Genomic DNA, 24,435 nt, shown 5'->3' on the forward strand with positions numbered 1-24,435 from the left:
CCTATAGCCCTGCGGGCCATTCTGAGCTACCGTGAAGCAGTATTTCCCTCTTGAAATTCCTTCTTGAAATGGATGGAGCTCCCAGATGTCAAACCAGCCGAGCGGTCCTTCTTGTCCTAATATTTTCCTAAGCTTTTGTTGCCATTTCTGAGAGAGAGTCTAACTTATTTACCAGCTCTAAGCGTTTTCCCCAGCATCTGTAGATAGGAGTCACTCCTATTTCCAATTGATTTTTGACATCAGGGTGCTTGGTGTCATTTAGCACTTTAGAATAAGTGGACACTAATTAGTGGTAAATTACAATAAAATTTATACTGAATTACATACAGCATCTGCATTAGTAGCCAGTGAGTTCATTCTGATTAATGTTATCACAGGAAGTAGCAGGGAGTTGGTAATGAATTGCTAAAGTAGCTAACTGAAAGCTCTTTAGTTAGGTTTCCCATTAACAAAAACAAGCGGTAAACTTCTTAAAGACAATCATTAATTTAAATAACTATTTTGTAACCATACAAATAAATCATGCACAGAAAAGAAACTTCAAAAGCATCACAGTTGTCACGCCATCTAAAAACCCAGAAATGCACAGTGTGAGAGTGGTCACCTCTCATATTCATGCCCCAAGACCCTCAGAAATTGTGCCCTGGGCCAGGATGTGCCCCACAATCACAGAGTCAGGCATCCCTCACACCAGATGAAACTAGAAACAGTGCTATGGATTTTAATGGAGTAAGTTCTAAATGGCCCTAATCTTACGGAGACCTGCCACATTCACGTGCAGGACAAGGGACACTATTCTGCCATCCTAGCAGTCCTGAGAGACGCTTTAAGCACCAAACCTGACAGTTCCTACAGCGCATTCCTCACCTTCAACTTCAGAGTATACTTGCTGGGGATGACAGCAAGTGGCAGCAGAGGATCCTAAAAATCTTTGGAACAATGGTCCACTACTGGTCTTCAAAATGTCCTGGGGAACACCATGCGCCTTACACCATCTGTCCATTGACACTCACAGGCAGCGGTGCTCCACACAGTGTCCACAGGCTGCCCCAAGGTCCCCTGGTTCATAAGCAATGCATAAATCACCATTAGCAGCCACTAAACTAAGGAAAAACAAAACAAAATTTTGAATGGGAGGCATGGGATCTGGGAAATCTGTGTTTCCTAGATCTGCTACTGACAGGAACGATTGATTTCATTTCTTTGTATTTTATTTCCCCTCCAATTCACACAATCTCATTTATTTATATCAAAAGATTTGGGAGACAAGGATGTTTTCTCTTTCTCTGTCTGCACTGTGCACAGGTCAATAAGAATCCCATGTGGAAGGGGTTTCTGAGGGCTGCTATACAGTGGTAACAATACAAAAATAATAGAACATCATTTGATTTTCAGGCTGCAGCTGCAGAAAGTCTTCCGTCTTGAACCTTATGTTTATACTGAAATGGAACCCCAAACGAAGACCAAGTAACAAGCAAGTTCAGAGCTGCTGTTATTCTTGGACCAGGAAAGAGAAACAAAAGCACCGCAGTGATTGTACTGAAGTCTGATGGAGCCTCTCTTCCACTGCATTTTTTGATGACACATGACAAGTACGAACATCAGCCCTTCAGCATGTTTATATTTTCCTAGGAGTACAAGATATTATGGTTTTCTATCATATAGAACACAACAGCCTTGACTTAACATCCTTGCAATGGCCTCTAAAACTGATCTTACTCAGCCCGCAGCCCGTGTGCTTTCTCATGGTGCACTGACACCATCAATCGCAGCGACCCTGGCAACACAACAAGAAGTGGCTCCATTCAGGCAGTGATGGGAATGCTTCCTACCTCTTCAGCTCTGTGAAGTGGAGGAACTGTAAGTGTTTTATAGAAAATTAGCCAAGCCTCTTGGTTCCTGTGAATGGGTAAACTCAAAAGCAGGACGGCCTCACAGGGCACAAGTCAGAGACGCGATAACACCCTTTGCTCCGTGATGGACGCCCTCAGTGTCTGCAGCTGCAAGGTATTGTGTACCAAAGATCATTGCAAAGGTAAGGAGGGTGGCGCGCCCACGTGCTGCTGTACTGAGGTCATATAAACCTCTAAGAGAAAGAAACTGAGCTACTGAGAGTTTCAATGAGTTGCACATGCCACCAACAAAGCAGGGCACAGGATGGAAGACAGAAATGCATTAACTGCAGAGGTAGAATGGTTTTCAGTGCTCCCCTCCCCACTGTACTCATCAAAGGGATGCATGCCTACCATACCCTGTCCCGTCTCAAATCTTATTCCTCTGCTCTAAACTAGCAGACACCTTTCTTCTCCTCCTTGTAGTCACCAAGATTTCACAAAAACAAAACAAGATACAAAACTGTAAATGCATGAACAAGAATCCTCCCCCACTCAAGTCCTGGTGGCACATGAAAATGCTGACAGAAACTAAGTTTTCCAAATGAGGTTACTTGTAAACATTTGGCACATAGAGCACTAAATTAATTCTCTATCTTCCTTTCCAGACTCTGGCTGAGAATTTGTACTCAATGGATGACTCAGAGCCAATGAAGGGGCCATCTATCAACTCCCTAAAACAGTAGCACCAATGTCTTGCCAGAAGTTAACAATTTGAAAACACTGCATGTCTTACCCGCTCCTAGAACAGCCCCTCTTTCTGAGATTATTATAGACTATTCCTCATTACTCAGTTTGTCTAGGATCTGCTAAACATTTCTCTGTAAATTCATCACTCAGAGCTCATTCACAGCCACACATTAACTGCTCAGTTTCTCTGAAAGTAAGGAATTTGATATGACACATAAGTCACCATAAACTCTACAGGATTAAGTAAGTTATTGCATCTTACAGCACAACTGGTTTCTACAAATGATACCCTGGAAAATGACATTATCGCTTAGTGATTTGGTTCAATCTGATTGCCACAGTTAATGTAATAACGTAACTCAATTAGGATGCTTTTGTTATGAATGAACAACCTTGTTTAATGTTGTCTGACTGTCCAGAGTCAGCTTAAATGTGATGTTGAGATGGCCTGCGAAGCCCAGAAATTCAGTGGTGCATTTTAAGAGGAGATACTGGCATGAATTAGAAAGCCCAGGCAATTTTTAAAGACACAAAGGTCATCTTAGTGCTTCCTACTAGAGGAAAATTACAAAGCAGGCATCTTTGTAATGCCTGGAAGTGAAGCCAGGCTTTCGACAGAGTTCAGAGCAAGGCTTGCAAGAGACAACGCACACAATTTGGCTCTCATGCTCAAAGCAAAGCACGTCACATTCACCTTCAGCCATTTATTCCACATTTCTCAGCTCCCACCAGTAGCTCTCAGTGTGGAGACCAGTAGCCAGCCCATGGTGTGCATACATTGAGAGGCTGGGAGAACCCAGCTAGTTAAAAGTTAAACATGTTTTTGACCTTTTCCTATTTTCCTGTGTGGTGTCCTTCAGCGGTGCTTACAACACATATGTGGAGTTACCCACCAGTACACCAGCTAAGGTACGGTATTCCCCCACTGTTAAGCGTTTATAACATACTCATTGTCTGCACAACTTCCCTAAAAACTACAAGCCCTTGACTCTCAAAACATCCCTATGCAAAGTAGATAACCAGAAGTCTTGCACGACAGTCTGGTGGCTTATCCTTCCAACAAATGCACCATTCATGGGGTTCATTCATGGGTGACATAGCAGCGCACAGGCACAGAGCCTCTCAGAGGGCATTACTTGGTCTGTGGGTGCCGGGGGGGAACAGGGAGGAAGAGGTAATGCAAAACCTGCACTGGATGAACAGAAATTCCAGAAAGAGTCTCACTCTGCTGGTACCTGTAGGCCCAACCTTAATTCAAAACACACGTTATTCTTTTCACTTCTACCCTGCTTGGGGAATTTCTGGAATCCAAGATACACGGTAGCTGTATTTTACCACTTCCAAGTCCACAATACCCTTATTAGTGCTGAGCCAGATGGAGAGAAATATGCAGCAAATCGAAGTGGTACTTGCTGGAATTCTCAATTCATTGGTGCATGCATTTAATTTCCTGTCTCCTTGTTTTCAGCCTGTCCTTGGACATGTTTGTGAGAAACCTGAGATGGTTACATGTGTTGTGGCCTCCAAGACTCTTTAAAAACATGAAATAATTACCATAACTTCAATATATAATTTTTTTTTCTTCTCTTTCTAAAGAAATCTCCAAAGAAATGTCTCACCTTCTCAGTTCTCAAGCCTAAGACTTTTTTCTTTTCATGGAAATGTGAGAACAGACATTCAGGAATGGGGAGCATGCCTCATACATGATTATAAAATTTGATTTGTTATGAAAAACAGATGCTATTCAATCGCATAAAGTGTACATGAGTATTATACTGGAATAACATATAGCAACATATAGTCCTTAAGAAAACAGTTTTTATAATCTAGATATGTTTGGACATGGCCAAACTCCAAGATCCACAGATTGAATTTCCGTCTGTCTCCATACACACATACCAAACGTGCATGTTCATTAATACCTACTCCCAAATACGTGTATAAAGCATAGAGCTAATCAACAAATAGCTACATGTAGGTGTATCGACCATGAGAAATGTGCCGGCATGTTTCAGTACGTAGATTTCCTTTCAGAATATCTAATCTTAGTTTTGTGTGGTAGGTTCACAGGCAGTTGTGCAAAACGAAAGGCATACCTCGTTGATTTCTTAGGAAAGCATCTCAGTTGAAACACTCAAAATTAAGTTTAAAATTCACATCACCCAGGATAACTTTTTCCCAAAGGCTGGATTTCAGAGACAGCGAGAGCATGCGTGCGCACGTACACTGTGTGCACACGCAGACACACGCTTATTTCTTCACTGACCTGAAATTATAACTCGCGTTACGTGTGAGATCAGAAAACCACAGTGCAATTTCAGCGACTCTGGCACCAGTGGCACCCTGAGAAGGAAATCCTGCCGGGTGTTCTGATGTTCTCTAACAACCTTCATGGAACTACTTTGATAAAAGTTTTGCTACATATAAAGAGAAAGATGCAACACTAAAATGTGAACAAGCAAAACTATCTATCACTTGGAACGTCTGACTTACTGTGATCTAAGCTGCTGGGAAGGCTTTAGGAATTTGCATGTTATCCTTAGAGATGTCTGAAACTGTCTCTTGTATAGCACTGAGCACATCATCAGCTTTAATCTTTAATCTCTTCTTCCTCTCTCCTTCCCTGCAGAGAATGAAATCCTACAATCTCTACACAGATAAAACTCTTGGGCCTAGTAAAGTTTGTCTCTAAGTTTTGCAATAAAGATAGGAAGATTTATTGCCAGGAATGCATTATACCAAAACAAAACATCAAGTTGCCTAAATCAGTATTGTGACCCAAAACTCTGTCCTAGATGAAACAACAGAAAAAGCAGAGTGCGCCTTGGATGGCATGATTTAATGGGGAACGCTGGGCATTTTCAGGGATACTTTGAACCCAGACAGTCTTCCACTGAGAAGCACACCAGCTGATAAGCCCTATCACTTTTCTCACTCCACTAGGAATATAAATGCAATTAAACACTTCAAAAGATAAAACAAAAAGGCTAAACAAACCACCCCCCTTTTTTTTTTTCATTCTTCCTCCACCTGCTATTTCATGGAAAATAAGAACAAGGACAGAAAAGAACAATTTCTAGGATTTCAAACACACACAACACCTACTTACCTTACAGAAACACTCTATATAATTACGCACCTTTTTCATGAAAGTATTATAGATACTAGTGCTGCTGTGGGGAGGAGAGCTTGTGGGCAGTGCATACATGTTTGTGGATATTTATAAAACCACCAGGAGGCTGCAATAAAATTATCTTGGGGTATATATTATGCTTTTTCAAGAAGCATTTAAAACCACTACTATATTCAATTTAACCTCTCCCTTAAGTTTCCTAAAAACACATTTCTCTGTAGATCTATACCTCTAATTTTGAATGTCAATATATATAACTAGAAGTGTTGCAAATAATGTACATCTATAAAACCTGATACATTCAATTAAAATAATGTCTATTATTTTCATAGCACGTATGTGTATACATAAAAATACACACTGCAAAATAATACACATGTATATAGGCTATAGCTGATATTCCAAGATCCCACACAAAAAGAGTAATTGGTTATACAAAAATAATAAAAAAATAAAATAATGAACACATATGTACTGCTACAGTTGTGTATACGAATCTTCATACCATATATATGCATAATGCATAGAGTGCAACATGAACATACAAATATAACATCAACAGTTGGTGTATTTGCATCTTACATATTGGTTATGCACCGTGGTACATGCCTCTTCTACACGCAGACATTTAATAAATATCATTCCATGATCTTGGATATTTTTGCTATCGATTTTGATTTTCTTACAATGATTTTATTTTTATCCACACAAGACAGCTTGCAAATGATACTTTTTAAAACCTGATGGCTGAGCAGTGTTTTAAGATACTGACGTGACAGTGTCCGAACTTCCAGTGCACTGCGTACCCTAGGAGGAGCATTCAGGGCATCTGTGCCAGCCTCCCTGTGCTTCAATTCTTGATTGTTTACTCAACTGCCAGAAGATGGTCTAAAGCCCTGGGGAGAGCAAAACCTGTTTGGGCCATTGACATTGAGTATCCTTGGTGCAGGAAGTCAGGACCTTAGAGGTATCCATCATTACGCCTGCCTGAAGGCAGGCTGGAGCCAAGGAACTTGCCTGAGAAGCTAGTAAAATTTTAATGCACTCTGTAGTGTGGTCATGTCATACTCAGTTATGGCAAATAATCCCAGATGCCTGCAGAGGTAAAATGGAGCTGTAATGTGCTTGCCTCCTAACCCGAGCTGACAGCAATGATGTACGACTACCATTAGCGGAAAATATCACTTCAACTAACCCATGATCCAGCTCCGCTAAGGGTCACATTATCCATGAGGAACAAATTACACTCCCAAAGTAAATACAAATTTTCTACACGAAATGGGTACAAAAAAAAAAAAGGAAAGGGGAGCCGGGCGGGGGAAGAAGGGGGAGAGGGTAGGGGGAGCGAGGAGTGATATGTTACCTATGACAACATGCTGCCGAGTGACAAAGATGATAAAGGACAGGACAAATCACGGGCTGAAAGCGCCGTGGCACAGCCAGCCCGGGGAGCACGTACCCACGCCTGTAAACAACATGTTCCCTTGCCTTAGTAGCAAACACATAATCTTTTACAACGAACATGCTTGGCTCCGGTTTTATTACCACTCTAGCTGTAGGGACCCTCTGTGTGGCACATCAAATGAATAAAAAGGATCCTTATCTTTCCTCCTAATGGGCCTTAAACAGTAAGAAATACTTCATGATTGCCTGAGCATACCTAGCATATAAAGTCTGGGTGATCTTTCACCCTCGGGGCAAGTTTAAGGTACTGCATTTTCCGGAGTTAAAAAGACAACACCTGTACAAATATGCAGCATAAATCGCACTGATGGGAAACATCCTGGCTTTGCAGAAACAGTTCTAGGAATAATACTGAGAAACTACTTCTCTTATCCTATCTTTAGCCAAAATAAATATATGCCAGACAGTAAGATACCAGTATCCCATGACCTGAAGTAATTGCTTAACATTGGGTTCTCAGCCACTGTTTCCCCATGGAGTCCTGTTTGCTAAACACATTGGTACTCACCATCCAAGGAGTTTTTTCAAGCATTCAGCTCCCTTTTATGCTTATAAGTAATGCTTTCGCCCTTCCAGCAGCACAGCATGCCGCTGCTTGGGGCGAGAGGGCTGGGGCAGCCGGGCAGTTACTTGGCCTTCTTCTACCAGGCGTAACATGCCACACAAAACCCCAGGGAAGTCCGGCCTGGGGAGAGAAGGCTCCCACCACAACCCCCTCCTGGTGCTCCCACATAAAAGTCCACCCCCATATTGCAGTCAGTCCCTAGTCGGTCCCCTCTCCCTGGACCTCAGGACCCCTGTCCCTGCCCAGTGGTCTCCCCTGGCTTACAGCCCCTCCGCTCCCTGGCTGGCAGTGCTGGGGGACATCTCACACCACCTAAGGCCACACACTGATTTCTCAGGCTGTCTTACTAGACGAGATAAAACACTTTATATTGTGAAGTTTTCCTCTAGAAATCACCCCAGCCTTCACACACCTGCACCCAGAGCTGAAGAGTGTAGAGAATGGGATGAGAAAATGAACTCTGACGATATGCCCTGCTTTCAATAGCTCAATAAATGCTGAGAGTTCCCTCTGTGACCGAAATATTTCAGAGCAGGAAAATTATAATGCATTATTTATATTCCAGCAGTTCATAAACACTGAACTGAAACTCTGGGTCAGTTTTTAGACAGTAAAAAGAGTACAGGTATTACAGTAGTGGCCATATAAAAATGTACCTGCCTCCTAGCTATCTACCTGGTACAGCCCGGGCACCATCCAGGTGGACATTTTTCTTTCCAGTGCCACCCAAACTCTTTCTTCCTTCATGCCTCCCAGGAGTGAGGGAAAAAATATCCCCAATATAGTTTTGTTACAAGCATCCTACTAAAAAATCCCAAACCAATGCAACAGCCCACATAAGACTGAACTGCACCCGTCTATAAATATAGTCCTCTGTAACAGGGAAGATGGCATAAGGAATTTCATTGCCATTTAATCCATGTACGATAGAGCTTTTACTTCCAGCAACAGAGTACACAGAACACAGCCCTGTGCAAAGCAGCGATTTATCTTGGTCTTACGTTTTCTAGCACAGTTTATGGTGGGGTTTCTTTGGGTCCGTTCTGTTTCCAAAGAAAGGACGACGTGCTGCGCCCTGCACACGTTTCGGAGGGAAAGGAACAACAGAGCAGCCCTGCACGTGGGCCAGCACAGCTGGAAACCATGTTCTGTTTATTCGGCAGAGACACAACTAGGCAGGACCCTTCTGATCTCGAGGGCAGGGAGGAAATGGCTTCTGAAGTTCATGACCAACAAGTTTGCACTTAATCAGTGATACTGAAAGGCATGGTTTTAAGTAGGCCCATCCCATGTTCCTCTTATAATAAATATACCAAAGCATTCATAATTACCTAAAGCATTTTTTTTTTTTTTACCTGAGTTTTTTTTACCTAGTTTGTAAAGCTGGGCTAAAACTTAGGGTGTTTTTTTTTTTAACACAGTCAGAAGGACATTGGAAAGCAAACTACACAAATGCACACACACACAAATCCATCAACATTTGTATGCGTGGATATTTAACTACCAAACACTGAAATACAGTCTACAGGCTAACATGGGTGACATGCATTTGCCAAAATACTACTCCAAAATCTCTCTCCAAAGGCCATACACAAAATAATTGCCCCAAAGCACTTCAGAAACAGACACAGTTGTGAATGCTTTTGTGTGTATGCAGGTACACACAGATAACCCTTCCTGTCATCTGAGCAGATCAGAGTGATTTATGATACTTTCTGTGCCATGATTTTTGGTTTGTAGCTATTTTATATGCAATCAAATGTATTAGCATTATCATTAAAAACATTCTGATGCAAGAAATATATTCTGATGCTCTCATAGTGCTTTTCAATGGCTTTTCTCTTCAAAGAGAAAAATAATGAAGTCTAACAAGCACCATGGTCCCACCATCTTAGGTACCTTGAGAGCGCACAACACACACCCATCCTAATCCCTCCCATGCTGGGGTAGGTGTTGATATTCCAACCCGCTCCCCACATGCCAACACCTTGCCAATTTAGCCACCGGTTTGACCGACCTCCTTCCTCCCTGTCCATCACACACAAAGCCCAGCCCGGTTCAGCAGGAACCCTCGGCAGCACTGGGGCTGCAACCATAACTAGCCAGACCCTTCTGGGCCCTGCAAGAACATACTGTAACGGGATGCAAGAGCCTCAGCATGAGAGAACTGACTGGGTACTACTAAGATACACCCAGAATTAAGCCATCAGTTGCAGTAACTTTTTAAAGTCGTACATCCTACCAAAGGATTTCAAGCAAGAAGCAGGCTTCTTCTCTTGCATCAGGCGTAAGGGACAACTCTTGTGTACACTGCAAAGCAGTCCCGCCGTGATCAAGGAAATGTTGTCCTAGGAAGTGAAAAATCACTAAAGTGCCTCAGATTGAGCCTTAATTTTAAAATCAGTCCAACTGAACAGTGGGGAGAGGAAATGGTAGAGATGGTGAATAAAACGGACCTTACCCCTTACCTCATCTTTAGCACCTGACTTCTTTAGCAAAGCTGTTTGTGTGTCTTTTCAAAACAGGACTTCCTTTTTTGTCCAGAGGACCAACTATGTGTTTGCACTTATGTTTTTAATATTGTATTAATTACCAGGGGTATAATTTTAAAGAGGGTATCTAGATATCAGAAGACAATATAGTTGCACTTAAATTTGTCAGCTGTGCAGCAGTTTGCCCTAATTTTAGATTAATGGCTCTGGAGACCTGTTCAGAGAGCGAGACAGACTTTTTAATGGAGAAAATCTGAGTTCCCCTGGGATCCATACTTTTTTCAGATTCAGTAAGAAATCCCAGTGGCATTTGCTGAAAGGATCCCAGGATGGAAAATGACATCTCTCTAAGAATTAGTGCTTCACATTCTGATGCAAGTTCTTCAGATACACTCTCCCTCCACAGACGTAACTTGCTACCTCCTCAGGTTTTCCAGAAACAAGGGAGTGAAATGCCTCCTCTGAATGCTCCAGACCAGCACTGTGTGCCAAATTGGAATGAAGGAGCGTGAATCTATATAAATAGATAAATTATCCACCCAAAACATGTCATTTAAAATTGAGATGCTGACACAGCCTTAGCTACAGTACTGCTAAGCAGAGGCCACATAATTTTTCAATTAAATATCCTTGTTTCTTCTTCCAGAGAAACCTCTGGAGAAATGTCTCATTTGAGGGCAGACATAGACAGAAAGTGACTCTGTCTGTCGGCTCCCAATTAAAGGCTAGGGAAGATGGATTGGAGGCACAGCCATCACCTAACAGAGATCAGATATCAACAACGATTTACGCAGCCAGACAGATACCTATTCAAGTGAGGAAAAAAATAATACTAACAGCATAGGAGACATTACTTTTCCTACTCTGTCACCACTCACTATTCATCTGCTCTTCAGCTTCCCAGGTCCTGCTCCTTCCTGCACTCTCCTCCTCTCTGTGGCCCATCTAGTGATGCTTGGACTGACTCCTCTTCCAGCGAATTTTATCTGTCACACACCTTTCATCACACTAATCTTCCAGTTTTTTATTCGAAGACATTGGTCTACCTTTCTGGGTTCCAGGTCTTATTTATTCTAGTAGAAATATGTATCCGTCTTGCATGACTTCTGCCTCTTGTGGATCTCTTTATTTCCCAGACACACTGAAGGATCAGTGTGGGTTTGCCCTCAAAAATCCTAAATGAAGCAAAATTGTTTCCATTTTCTGAACAGCAAGTAAAGAATTCGCCTGCAACAATGTACCATATATTCTGTATACTTTAGGATATCAAAATCTGCAAGATATAGGCCTAAAGAAAAGTAGATTCCCTCTTCCCAGAAACATTTTGGGCAAAGATGTTTCTGGTAGGAGAAGAGTAACTCCACAATCCTCAGAATACATTGACCTAGGACCAACCAAGCGCAATTTGACAATTCACTACTAGAGCAGCTCCGCAGTTGGAGGCTAATACCCTCATCATGATATAAGACATTTGGGTCAAGGATCTTAAAACTTCTAATCCTGCTGAGTACCCTCAGCTCCTATGGTTATTAATGAAAATTGAGGATGCTGAGCACTATTTATGAAACGATCAACCTATCACACAGAGGTTTTGCACCCTCACTTCTCCCAGTGCATTTTGCTCATAGGAATTTTTGGTCCTAAAAATGTTATTTTATTTAAAGCAGGAATTCAAAAATCTTCTGGGTCCTATTGAGAGAGATCTAAAAGATCTTGCCTGTCTGAAGAAAAGAAGTTTCTACTTGTCAGTTAAACAAAGGAATAACGCACAGCCTCCTTTATAGTGTGTACTTTACCTGTCATCCAACAGCCCATTATCATGTCACGGCAGAGTGCACTTTTCTACAGGTCACTTTGTTTAAAATGACATGGATAATGCACATGTCAGCGAGCTGACAGTCCCGACCGTCCTTCAGAGATAAAAACCGCAAGACGAGCGCCTGTTCTTATCTGGGGTACATGCCTTGGTCTATCATCTAAGTCAGGCAGAACATGATTTCTCTAGAGAGCACTTTTTTCATTTCCTGATTTTAAGAAAATCAAATAAGCACCATTTGTCTTCATCTGAATATGCTTGACCTGCTCAAATGATGATGTCTCGCATTTTATAACAGGCTACATATGCTGAATTCAAATTAACAGCAGAACAAGGCCTTTAGATCTTTGCCTAGGCTGCCAGCACAGGCTGAATAAATATGCCAGGGTTAGCTGTCGTCTTTTAGAATTGGGCCTGAGCTACAAAAGTCAAAGCTGGGTCTGGGTCTGAGATTTGAAAAGCACTAAATTATTAGGGATATTTGGCTCTGCACTTAATCTCATTTCATTACAGGGGAAGACATAATAGAGATCACAGAGATGAAATAAACATCTGGATGTTAAATCCTTTCCGCACAAGTACTGGGATATTCTGTGGGAGGTACAATCTTGAGTCTCTTGTGTATCGTGTTGTGGAAACTACCCTGAACTGGCACACCACCACCATCCCCAAAAACTGCCTCTCTGCCTTCTTATATAGAGGTGCTGTGAGAGAAAAATACTCCGAAGCTGGCAGAGCTTCAGCTCCGCAAACGCAGCAGTGGCAGGAAATTACACTTCTGGTTCTGGGTGCCATAAACATAGGAGCTGAAATTCAGTTTATCATCTTCCACTGCGTAAGGAACATCCTGAAAATGAATAATCACTTCACAGGATGGAATGTAATGGTAATGCGTTAAAAATTCATATCTAAAAGGGCAGGTTAATATTCTGTGCAAAAACCCAACAAAACCTCCCCTTTCTGTCGTCACACTGATTAACTCCAGTGATTAGCTCCCTTATGAAAGGGAAATCACTGCAGTTCAAAGTAAACAGTGGTTCCTTAACATAGTTAGCAAATTATTAAGTAACATGAAGAAAAAAAAAACCTCTACTTGGGAAATCACTGGGAAAGCTGAAGGACAAAGCTTTGGCGGTCATATGCAGAATGGTTTGAAAATTTCCTTTGCCTCCTGCTACACAAATTCTGTAGAAAACAGATTAAATTCATAAAAGGTGATTTCTGTAGTCATTGTTTCCTTGTAGATTTTACAAGATACTTGTTCTTTTCTGTTGTATAAGCTGCATACATACAAGCATGGTCATCTCTCTTCTTCTTGGCTTGACTTGGAGCTAGTTAACAGAATCACTCATGGAACTCTAAACAATTCCATGTTATTACAGGAACAATATTTTCTGAGAGTACTTTACCCTCCCCCATCTTCCATCCCACAATTTATCCAGTGAAAGAGGAGGCAAAAGTGATTACGTTATCAAAACGTCCCTTAAGGCTGAACATACAAATGAAAATCACAAAATCCAACCTGGAAATAAAGAAATTAGACCACTTTTTCTGCAATGATTGTTTCATTTTTGCCAAAGTAGTAAGGTGGATGTTAGTCTGTTCACAACATAAAATAAGACATAAAAATGTGCATCAGTGTGAATACTAGTCTTCTAAACAGCGTTAGAGATCAGTGCCTGACACTTTTTCAGCACAACATTCTTCCCTTTTTCCACTTAGAAAGCCAAATTTATTGAGATAATTATCAGCAAGTTGTGTCACTTGACTTAATGTACAGTTTCCAAATTCTGTTTCTAAAAGAAAAAAAATATATATCTCTCTCTCAATCATAATACTTCAATTTGAGTTTGAATACCCTTGCCTATGGAGAAGCAAAACAGGCAATAACAGTGGCAAAATAACTTACAAAGTGCAAATGTGAGGGTTACAAACATGTCTGGTTGCTGTTAGAACTTCCCAAGGGAAAATGTAGCCATAGAAAGGGTTGGCAGTAAGACTGGTGTTCATAAACAACCCACAAAACCCATGGCACTGATATGCTTGAAGATTAATTGTGTAGCCTCCAAAATAATTAAGAGTACTCTTCCCCTTGGAAGTCTATTCCAAAACCAAATTAAAGGAAACAAAGTCTTTTCTTTGTATAGAGATGCTTTAGATCGATCCAAAAAGAAACTTTGAATAAATAACAGAATAAGAGAAACAAGTGAATCCAAAATATCCAACTAATTATTTTTGGTCCCATACTGATCTCCTTTCTTACCTTCTCTTCTTGATCACTGTCGCTGTCACACTAAAACACAAAAAGAGAAAAAAGAACAGGTATGAGAAACTTGCTACAGCAAAAAGATTTCTGTGAACAAGATGGCTGGAACACTCTAAACCCTCTGGCATCAAATCTGGTACCTTTAGGAAAACGTTCGATTACTGTACGGGAGGGAATTTTCCCCCACACTCCTGTTGAAGATGATACATTTGTATGTTTAAATTATGAAAAAAACTGCACTGACATCAACAAGACCCATTTGCAACGCCCTCTGCTAGTTTAATTCACGTGCACAGGAGCTGATGGTGTATTTTTTAGATTCCAAAACTGGATCAGGGAAGAAGAAAAAGAGTATTGGAGGGTTGTTCTGTTTTCTTTTGATGGACAGTATTTCTCATGCTGCCTGCCAATATCTCGGCTGCAAAGACTCCCCCAACAGGAGGGCAGGGAAACGGCTTAGGCTGGCCTGTCCCAGAAGCAAAGCAGTTGCAAGGTGACCATTCTCCTACCAAGAGCTACTTGGAGGCTGCACCTTATGTCTTTGTTCACTGCTGCTGAACTAAAGAATCCAGAGACCACAGTGGAATCAGGAACATGCCAAATTAACTGACTCATTGACGTTCTCTGTAATTCAAGAGTAGCCCAGGTATCACAGTAAACACTTACAATACCCTGCCACGTTGAACGGTAACATTAGAAGGTCTTGATGTTTATTAAGTGCCATTGCTCGAGTTTTTAATAACTTTTACTAATGCAGAAATACAGCAGGACTAGATGAACCAAGTCTGAGTACAGATAAGCATGAGAAAACAAAAACACAGTTAAATTTGCAAGAATTCAAAAAGTCTTGCTGGAAGCAGGACTGTAAGGGCCATGCAACTCACGTGCACCCAGCTTTGATTCATGCCACTTGACACAGATTTAATTCATCCCACTTAATTCTGGGTAACTATGGAATGGTCATACTTGGCTACCTCTACAGCAGAAGGACGAGGAAAACAACTCTTTGTGGTTGGTTTGGTTTTGGTTTTTTTTCCTAGAGATCTGAATTGTCTCTATCGTTCAATATGTTTCGAAGGAAAGCATTAGATCACCGAGCAGGAGAACCAGGCTTCCCTAAATCAATGACTGGCATCGTGTTATGTTGTTAGAGCAGACAGTTAAGCCCTTTATGCATTTGTATCCTGTTTAATGCATCTTTGAGTATTTTCATAAGACAACCAAATTGTTTTGAAATTAGTTATACTTTATGAATTCCAAAGGTCAACTATACAGTGGGATGTGAACGGACAGCCAAATACACCCACAAATGTATGTATTTGATCTCTACAAATCATCTTCTGTGTGTTCTTTAATTACAACTTTTCTGTTTCACTGGCTTTTTCCTCGTCTTCATTGGTACACGGGGTGAAAAGGTGCCTGCCCCACACCAACGAGCTACATACTAACAAATTAAAGCTAAGAACTATTTCTAGGTATGCTCAAATAATTTAAAATGACGCAAAGATTAGACAAAATTACAATCTGCTTTCAGATAATTCTAAATAGAAATGGAAGTGAAATTCATTTAATAACTGAAATGATTTATATAGCACTAGTTGCACCTAAATACTCCGGTAACAAAAAAATGAGAGGGAACGTAGAGATATGAGACAGGTTTAGCTTGAAGTTTGAAACCCTCACACAACGATCAAGTTCATGAACAACATGTACTTAATTGACAAAAGGAAAACCGCACGTTTCTACAACAGTATGGTATTTATGTAAAGCATTCATACCCTTCCCTGTGAAAACTATGCATTTTGACTCCAGCATGACTACATATATGAGATTTTGGTATGAGGGTGAGCATAGTTAAGTACGTTTGTGAAGCAAAGCCCTACGTTTACAAAAAAGCACGCACTCACACGCATTTTCATCCATGAAGACCACAGCACGTCAGAAAGATCTCCCATTTACTCTATCTATTATACAGTTGGAAAAATTCAGCTTTTGGGCTACAGCACTTTCTTCCACTGCTTGGTTACAGCCAGGAGGCCCCAGTGGTTCTGGGGTCCCTGCGCTGTGTGCTCTATATGTTAGGGTGTACTATAATGTATGACACATCTTATACGTTTCAAAACAGGGAGCTCAGAACCAATTGCTCCGTTTGTTTGTGTCCTTTGTCTACCCTCCAGACAAACCCCAATACAAGTCCTGTAATACCTGGATCCAAAAGGCGAAAGAAAGGGGGTAAAAAGCGCAATGATTCCCTTTTAGCAGCAGGGTTCAGAGGGTTTTACCGTGCCATCCGCTCTCCCTACTGGGGCACATGCACATGTGTCCTGTGACCCAGATCTGCAGCCTCTCCTTCCCCCACCATTTTTTGTCTGGTTCAAGGAATCTCTCCTCCACTGTGGATTAAGTTTTTCCCAACTCATAAGCTTGGAGCTCAGGGGTTTGTGTTTTCTGCATTGCAAGTACCTGGGGAGCAGAGTACTTGCCAGCAGTAACATCTGAATTTGCCAGCAAAACAGTTACCCACATCCGAGTGCATGCGCAGAGAAAGTGCACAGAGCGATGTCGGTGGGAAGTTATTTCCATCAAAGTGTTAAGCCTCCTGCTTTCCGACAGTCCAGTTCTAATTTCAAGGTCCGCTTAATTCCACATCAAATAATTACTGCTATACCCAGAAGCACCTTGTCTCCAGAGTTAAGCATATGGCGAAGGACTGAGACCTACTGGTGTCCATTATGGAAGCAGCACGGATGCCAAGCCGATTAAAAATGCTCAGGCTCCCTTCACAACATGCCCAGTGACTGACAGCTTCGCGATTTGGCCAGTCACTGTGGCTGCCAAAAAAGCCTCTGCTGCACGGGGGCCCACATGGCACTCTGAGAAAACAGTTCCATTCCTGGTATTAAATTCCCATACTGACCCGAGGACTTTGCTGTGAGCTCAGCAGGAGCGCACCATCCAATTTACAGCTCCATCCTCCAGAGCCCTCAGTGCCAGCCTCTGGCAGAGACGAATGATGGTCAAACCCCTCCAGTTCATAAATTATGCAAAGGCAATAAATGCACTCAGCAAACAGCTCCTAACGTTTGCCTAGCCTGGCTCCAGATACACTTTGTAAAATGCCAGGAGTCCTGCGCACACAAGGCATCTATTTCACTCATAAAGAGGTTTTGTTGGAGGGGCATGAGGGGAAGGAGACCCACCGTCCAGCAGCGCCGTCCTGTTCCAATAGTCGAATTTTATGGACAAGCTATATGAAAGAAAAGAAGGCGAGACAGGAGAAAAAGGGCTTTATGCACTGCATTGGGGTTATATTTACGTGCAGTATGTATATACGTGTATCTTTGTGTGCGGGCATACACACTGCATGTGCATGTTTTGCACATCCATGTTAAGCTCAGTTTTCCCTCGGGATTAAATATGTGGATTTGCTCTGGTTCACGGAAAGAACCAGACAATTTTTGTGCAGGGGTAACCCCAAAAAGCCTTGCAGAAGAAATGAGAGGTTTTTTTACTCAGGCTGGAAACTGAATGGAAGCAACTGTGTGCTCTTCCAATGGCTGAGACTACTTTGCTGTTCAGGCACTCTGGGCATTGCATTTGCACACACATTCCCCAGTGGCCCTTGCTCTGATGTGCTCATTTACGTTTTTGGATGCATTTTCTTCCCAGAGGTGCTGAAGCACAAGGTGTTTCCATCTTTTACAGGCTTACTGCTAACCACTTCTGGAGAACAGGTCCTGGAAACCAAAGCTGACAACCGTGAAGTTGATTATTCAGAATTACTGGTCAATTTGAAGACAAGTCTGCACTGCTTGCTCAATTCCTCCAGCATTTTTCTACCTCCCAGGGCCACAGAGAAAAGCAAAACAATTTAAGTGCTCTGTGGTTCTCAGAGCATCAGACTGTTCTGGAACTGAAGTGATGCAAATGCTTTATACTGGCCTTCTGCTTTGGGCTGAGTTTCAGTATTTAGCGCCTATGACAAAAAGGTAATTTTTCAGTCTTCTCCCATGTCTCGTTTCAGGAAACGATGGCTCTGTGCACACGCTGCATCGGAATAGACTACAAATAACTGGGAATCCAAAATACCATTCAGGGGTAGCATGACCTGATTTTTGGATAACTTCACTGGAAGCTGTGAGTGATAATGTGACAAATCAGGACAAGGAGGCTGCAGACACATTTTACACCTGAACAGAGGCTTCTTTCCCTGATTCTCAGGCTGAAGTCACTTAACTATCTCCACACTGCACACCAGTCGTGACTGATTACAGTCACCCAGGGCCAGGCTTGAGACGAGCTCAGAGCGAAAATTCCGAACGCTGGTCCACATTATCAGAAACCCGCCCAACCAAGCAGCCCTTAGCTCTCATTTAGGCACTGAAATGAAAGGCAGATTAGCAAAACTGCTGAGCACCCACAGCTCCCACGTACGGCCAAGTTTTCAAATGAGCATGGCACAGAATGCTGTCAGACCTTTTCAAACCACAGCCCGATGGGCCCCTCAGCAGAAGAATTCTCAAAATGGCTATTTAACAATTGAGAAAGTCTTGTACTGGGCAGAAGGGACTCTTAACAGTTTTCCCAGAGGACCTAGAGTACTACAAACTAAATGCAAAGCAAGGGACATATAAAGCTCACTGAACACCAGCTCTACAGATACAATTCTTAGAGGACCTATGGAAACGTTAAGGTTGCTCCTAATTTCTACATAATCAAGGGCAATAACAAGAGCAGACTGACAATGGCTTGCTCAAAGTGGCCATAGTTATCACTGAACCTTTCTAAGACCTTTAATATCTAAAGTGTGTGGGCTACCAGCCACCAAATCACCTGGCACACACGTGCCAAGTGCTCAAGCCTCCCTTTGCAGTTTCTGCAACTTCATGCTCAAAAAGCGCTTATCAAAATCCCTAATGCACAAACGCACATTTTCATGTGTGTGCTGCAGTCAGAATTCAGTCATTCCTCAAATCAACCCCAGGCGAGGAGGGAACACACAAACTCGTAAGGTCATCTTACCAACAAAAGAAAGCCTCAGCTTAAACCTTCTAAATGACTGTTATCAGTCCAAGTTGCGAAAGCGTAAGATGCGTTCCCTGCGATATGGGGTGTGCACACACATAACCGCCATGGGAACTGGGAAAAGGACTTTCCAATTGCCATCTGAGGTTTAATTGCTGCTGTTCTGTAGAAGAAAAGGAAAACTGAAGACGGGGCTACAGGTTACTTGTACCTGCCAAATGCCCTGCCCCAGCTGGAGGCAAGGAGCAAGTTAAAATGCACAGCACATCTCCCACAGCACCTGCAGAATGAGACTGATCCCAACGCCACATTCCACAATCAGACACCCTATGTGGTTACAGCTATAATTTGAGCCCATTTTAATAGCTTGAGAGAGTCTGGTCCAAATCAAGCTGAGTAAAGGTCTGTGCCACCTCACCAGCTCATTCAGGCTGAAGCAACACTATGGATTTCTATGTACCTTGCTGATTGAACACATTCTTGTGCAGAAAGTGGCAATCATTGAATATATCATGTACAATGACATTGAGGAGGGCATTGTTCTCTACTCTGCTCAATGGACTTTGCTGGAACAGCTATTTCATATCTTGGATCCATTTATCATTGCCACCAAAGGAGTCAGTGCTGCTGAAACGCCAGCACTGAACAAAGTGATTCTACTCATCTGTCTGCTGAAAAGAAATCTGAAGAAAATGAGGGAAAACCCAGACCTCAGCCATGTTCACACTGACATTTACAATATTCTTGTCCATCTATCCAATGACAAACTGACAGCGCTGGAAAGGGCAAAGATGATATTTTAGCTATACAATTAGACCTTTGCTTCCAAGAAAAAAGGGAGAAAAAAACATCTCCTAGATGAAAGGAGACACAGACAGGGAATAAATGGGCAATTTTCTAATTGATGAAATGGAGACAGGCAGAGTCACAAAGAAACTAAGAGCAAGAATTTAACTTTTTTTCTTTACCATCTCTGACTTTGCCTGCAAGTAGCATTCAGCATGGAGCTCCTTGCCAAGGAATCTTATATATAGCATCTCGCAAATTGGTTAACATCACAGTCTGCTTAGCAATTCTTCACCATTCTCCACAGTGATTCACTGTAAGGAATGACTCTGAAACAGAGATGGTCTGAGAAGTTTAAGGTCTGCTTTCTCAAAAGCTAAAATTACGGATTATTCATAGAAAAGTCCCATTTTACACAAATTACCTTAGTCTGGAGAAAAGATTGCAATGTTGACCTTTAATCTGAATTCCATTTTATCCAAACTACTTCACTTCAGATGAAATGTATCAGTCTTGGACATTTAAAGTTATCTTGGCCCCTTACAGGAAAAATATTCAGAACTTAGAACCACTTTCAGCTATAACTCTTTTTAATACCTCACTACCAGGACTTTTATGATTGTTTTATATAGCAAAATGACACAATTAGTGGCTCCTTTCAGTTCTACCACCAACAAAACATTGGTTTGATAAGAAAGAGTTGTATTTCGACTATTAAAATGAAAACACCAGATTGCATTACTATCCATGCTGAAGATGATCCTCCTTATATTTACATAGGATGTGTATAAATCCTTGGCGACTGGTGGATGGTATACATACTGCTGGTAGACCACAGGCTTATTTGTAAAGCAAAGGGGGATTTCACTCCAGAAAGACAGCTAAATGTGGGTCTGATTTTGAGGTTTGGTTCTGTTGTGTCAGTCCCTGTATCGCCAGGGCTAGCACTCGAAGGGGAAGGCTAGCAGCTCTGTGTGAACGGGAGAGGCTGGGAGGCTCCCTGGGCACGGCTGGGGAGGCAACAGCGCCTGCAGAAGCACAAAGCCTGCCTGAGGGCTGCCAGGGACAGAGCTGCAGCCCTCTGTCCTGGTTATCTGCCCGGGGCTCCGTCTCACCCAAGGGAAACATGCCACCGACATCCGCAGGCACCTCCAGGCACACCCTCGGAGAAGGGTGTAGAGAAGCCAGCCCTGTAAGAACCACATTTTTCTTTGCTCCCTGGAAACTGAGCTGAGAGTAAGTTATTGCAGTTCTTGGGAAAGTGCAACTTCTCTCCCCCGGTTATCACTCCCAATGGCTTCCTTATGGTATCATTGCTCAATGATCCCACAAGTGCTTAAGGCCCAATCCAGCCATCCCCAAAGAACGGGACGATGCTCCCACCAATGGCAGTGGTAGACTAAATGGCCTTTCCAGATGTACCATTAGAAAGCTAACGATGCCACGAGTTACTCAGCTCAGCATCTTCAGAAAGTGCCTGCTGTAAGCCAGGCATCTCAATTCCACTAGACTAACTGGGCACCAAGCAGCTGTTGGCCACAAACACAACTGAATCTTAATTTTAGGAAGCCGTTCCCTTTCGTGACAGAAGGATGAACTCCCTGCCTCAGTTCCTCAACGCTCTGTGTGAAAAAATGACTACACGCCTTTGTCTCTGGGACTCCAAATGTACATCTGCTGCCTCCCTACCTGCCTTTCTGGCTGTAGACAATCTGCAGTATGTATGTGTCCTCTCAACTGATAATGACAATTCGCAGTGTGTAATGTCATTTTTACTGTTTTTTCAACTGATAAGTACTTCGTCAGGCTCCAAACAATAAATAGCAGTAAAAATATAAAAATTTACATTTATACTTGTGGACTAAGTCAACAGCAAAGACTCAAACTAAGCAGCGTTTAATGAAGTCAATGACTAATACTGCATTAGCTAGTGTATCTGTATAAGAAAAGACTCCTATTTTTCAGAACTCCTGGTCTTAGCTCAAGAGTTCAGTTTGGAATTTGAGTCTTCCACATACTTACAGGCTAATGAAATCAAAATATCCTGACGGACAAGAAGCAAAGCATGTTACGGGTTAAAATAATACAAGAATCTATTTTTTCCACTGTGTTGTGATCCATAAAAATCACCCTGAGCCTTTCCTCTTTCTTCTCTGCCTGTGAAGCCAATTGCTTTGATTGCAGTGATATGAGCTTGCTGAAATGACTTGCCCTTGCTTGTGAAGCAAATGGAACATGCTAATAGAACTTATCGCATTACCGGATGCAAAAGTGCCATAGCTCATTACTTTAAGATAAAAGGATATCATTGCAGACGGGAAGCAGAATTGACTTTCTGAGGCCCGACTTGATGATGATTTAATCAACTGCTCTCTTTCACTTCTCATCTCTGCGCCTGTCGGTTTCACAGGTGCTGTTAAATGAGACACTCAGAAAGTGAGCGGAGGGAAAGAAATTGCTGTCATTACTTTTCAAGAAAGGAGGTATGCAAATTTTCGACAGAAAGATTGCGTTCATAATGGGCCTGGTAAAATACAAGGATCATGCTTGACAGGTGAGGGCAAGTCATTTGTACATCCTTAAAGTGAAGCAACCATCCTCATTTAGAAATTGTGCTCGATAAGAGAAGCTACAAATGAAAACCATGCAATGGCTGAGAAGCAGCAAGCAAACCTTTGAAGACTTTGCTATTGCAGCTCTGCCTTCAGCAGGTGCCTGGCGTGCCTTCACACATGCCTGTTCCTAACTGCCAGATGGCCAAATTTTGACCTCAGTATCTCACAGAGAACTCCTCTTAAATGTTGTGTTTTTTTTTTACTGTCAGCTTTACATTCACAGTCTGGGGTCTGAGAGTTTCTTCCTTTATTCATCACTGCCAGAAATAGAAATTACAGGACAAAAAACTAAGTGAGGGTTGAGTTAACTTTGAAAACAGAATCAATAGGTTGGAGGCAACAACGTGCTTTCTTCTGCCTGTAAATGAGTATTACAGATCTTGGAAGGTCCAGAGCTTACGGTTCATACAGCCAAGTCAAAAGTAAAAAGAATAATCCACAAAAAAGGTTGCAGCGGGAAGCAAAGAGGATGAAAAGATGCTTCTCCAGGGCCCAGAAGGAACCTGGGGTCCTGTGTGATTGCAACGCGAGAGGAAAGGGCAAAAAGAGAGTAACCAAATGTTCTATTGACCCGACAGAAAAGTTCCGATGTTCCAAAATTAGAAGTTAAAAAAGCACAATAATTGAGATGATGAATTATGTACAGGCTAAAGACACTCTATAGATCTCGGATGGCTATTGAGCTGTTTGGGTCATTTTAAATGGGGAAATGAGAACTACTAAGCTTTTATTGGTGTCAATCAGGTTTTCAATCAGAGATTGATAGTCAGCCACAGCAAACAGGTTCCTTGGGGACTGCACTGTACGCAATGGATACAGTAGTTTGTCATAAAAATGTTGACAATTTGTCTCAGATAACAGCATAGCACTTAAACAGAATTAATGTCATGAATATTTAGAATTAAACAAGAAATAGCTAGGAAATACTGCCGCAAAGGAAGCTTGATACAATGGAAAAGGATTTAAATAAGAACAGCCACTGTATTAATTCCACAGATAGGTGCATTTTAAGAATTTAAAATATTCTTTCTGAAGATACACAGTTTATCTGTATCAAATGTGTCTATGTTTGTTTATGAAATGCAGCTATCAGGTATCTTACTTGCCCTTTTCCATACGTGTCGGGTTCTCAGCCCTCCACATCTACCTAAATAATAGTGACCCAGTAATACTCTTTGGATCTCACTCACCTCTCACCAAAAATACTTCATGGTAGCTTGAAAAGCAACATGATGGAGGAGAGAGAGCTTTGGGCTAGGACTCGGCAGATCCACCTCTGTCACTGGCAATCAGTATCGCCTGGGCGAGCCACCCAGTCTCTTCTATAAACCCTCTATTTTCCATCTATTCAGGCTATTAAATGGTATGGTCCTTGGGATCTGGTTACTTTTCACTGTATGTGTCTATAGAGCCTGCAGGGTAACAGGGCGTTTGCCTTAAAGAATTTTGGTCCTAGTAGATAGAAGAAACGAAGAAGAAGAAAGCATTAAGACTTGGATCAGGGCCTAGACACATCATGCCTAGTTTCAGTACAGAACTCATCTTCCACCTACCAAATGGCATAACCTAGAGCAAATTACATCATTTCAACTGAAAATTATTTTTATTTTAAATTACAGTAATGCACATAAAGAAGCAGCAATACATTATCGATAACGTTGCACAGGGGTTGTTCTCTTTTACAGGCTGCA

At 41.9% G+C, this 24,435-nt stretch overlaps 1 protein-coding gene across 7 annotated transcripts in view; it reads right to left on the reverse strand.

Annotated features, from left to right (window-relative positions):
- AUTS2 (activator of transcription and developmental regulator AUTS2) overlaps positions 1-24,435 on the reverse strand; it is a 790,137-nt gene that overhangs the window by 227,179 nt on the left and 538,523 nt on the right. For all 7 annotated transcript variants that reach the window (XM_055796871.1, XM_055796873.1, XM_055796874.1 and 4 more), the window contains one exon: positions 14,316-14,345. In XM_055796871.1, coding sequence (XP_055652846.1) covers positions 14,316-14,345 — 30 coding nt within the window. The remainder of the gene's footprint in view (positions 1-14,315; positions 14,346-24,435) is intronic.

This window comes from Falco peregrinus, chromosome 2 (genome assembly GCF_023634155.1).
Source record: "Falco peregrinus isolate bFalPer1 chromosome 2, bFalPer1.pri, whole genome shotgun sequence".
In the NCBI taxonomy this organism is placed as follows: Eukaryota; Metazoa; Chordata; class Aves; order Falconiformes; family Falconidae; genus Falco; species Falco peregrinus.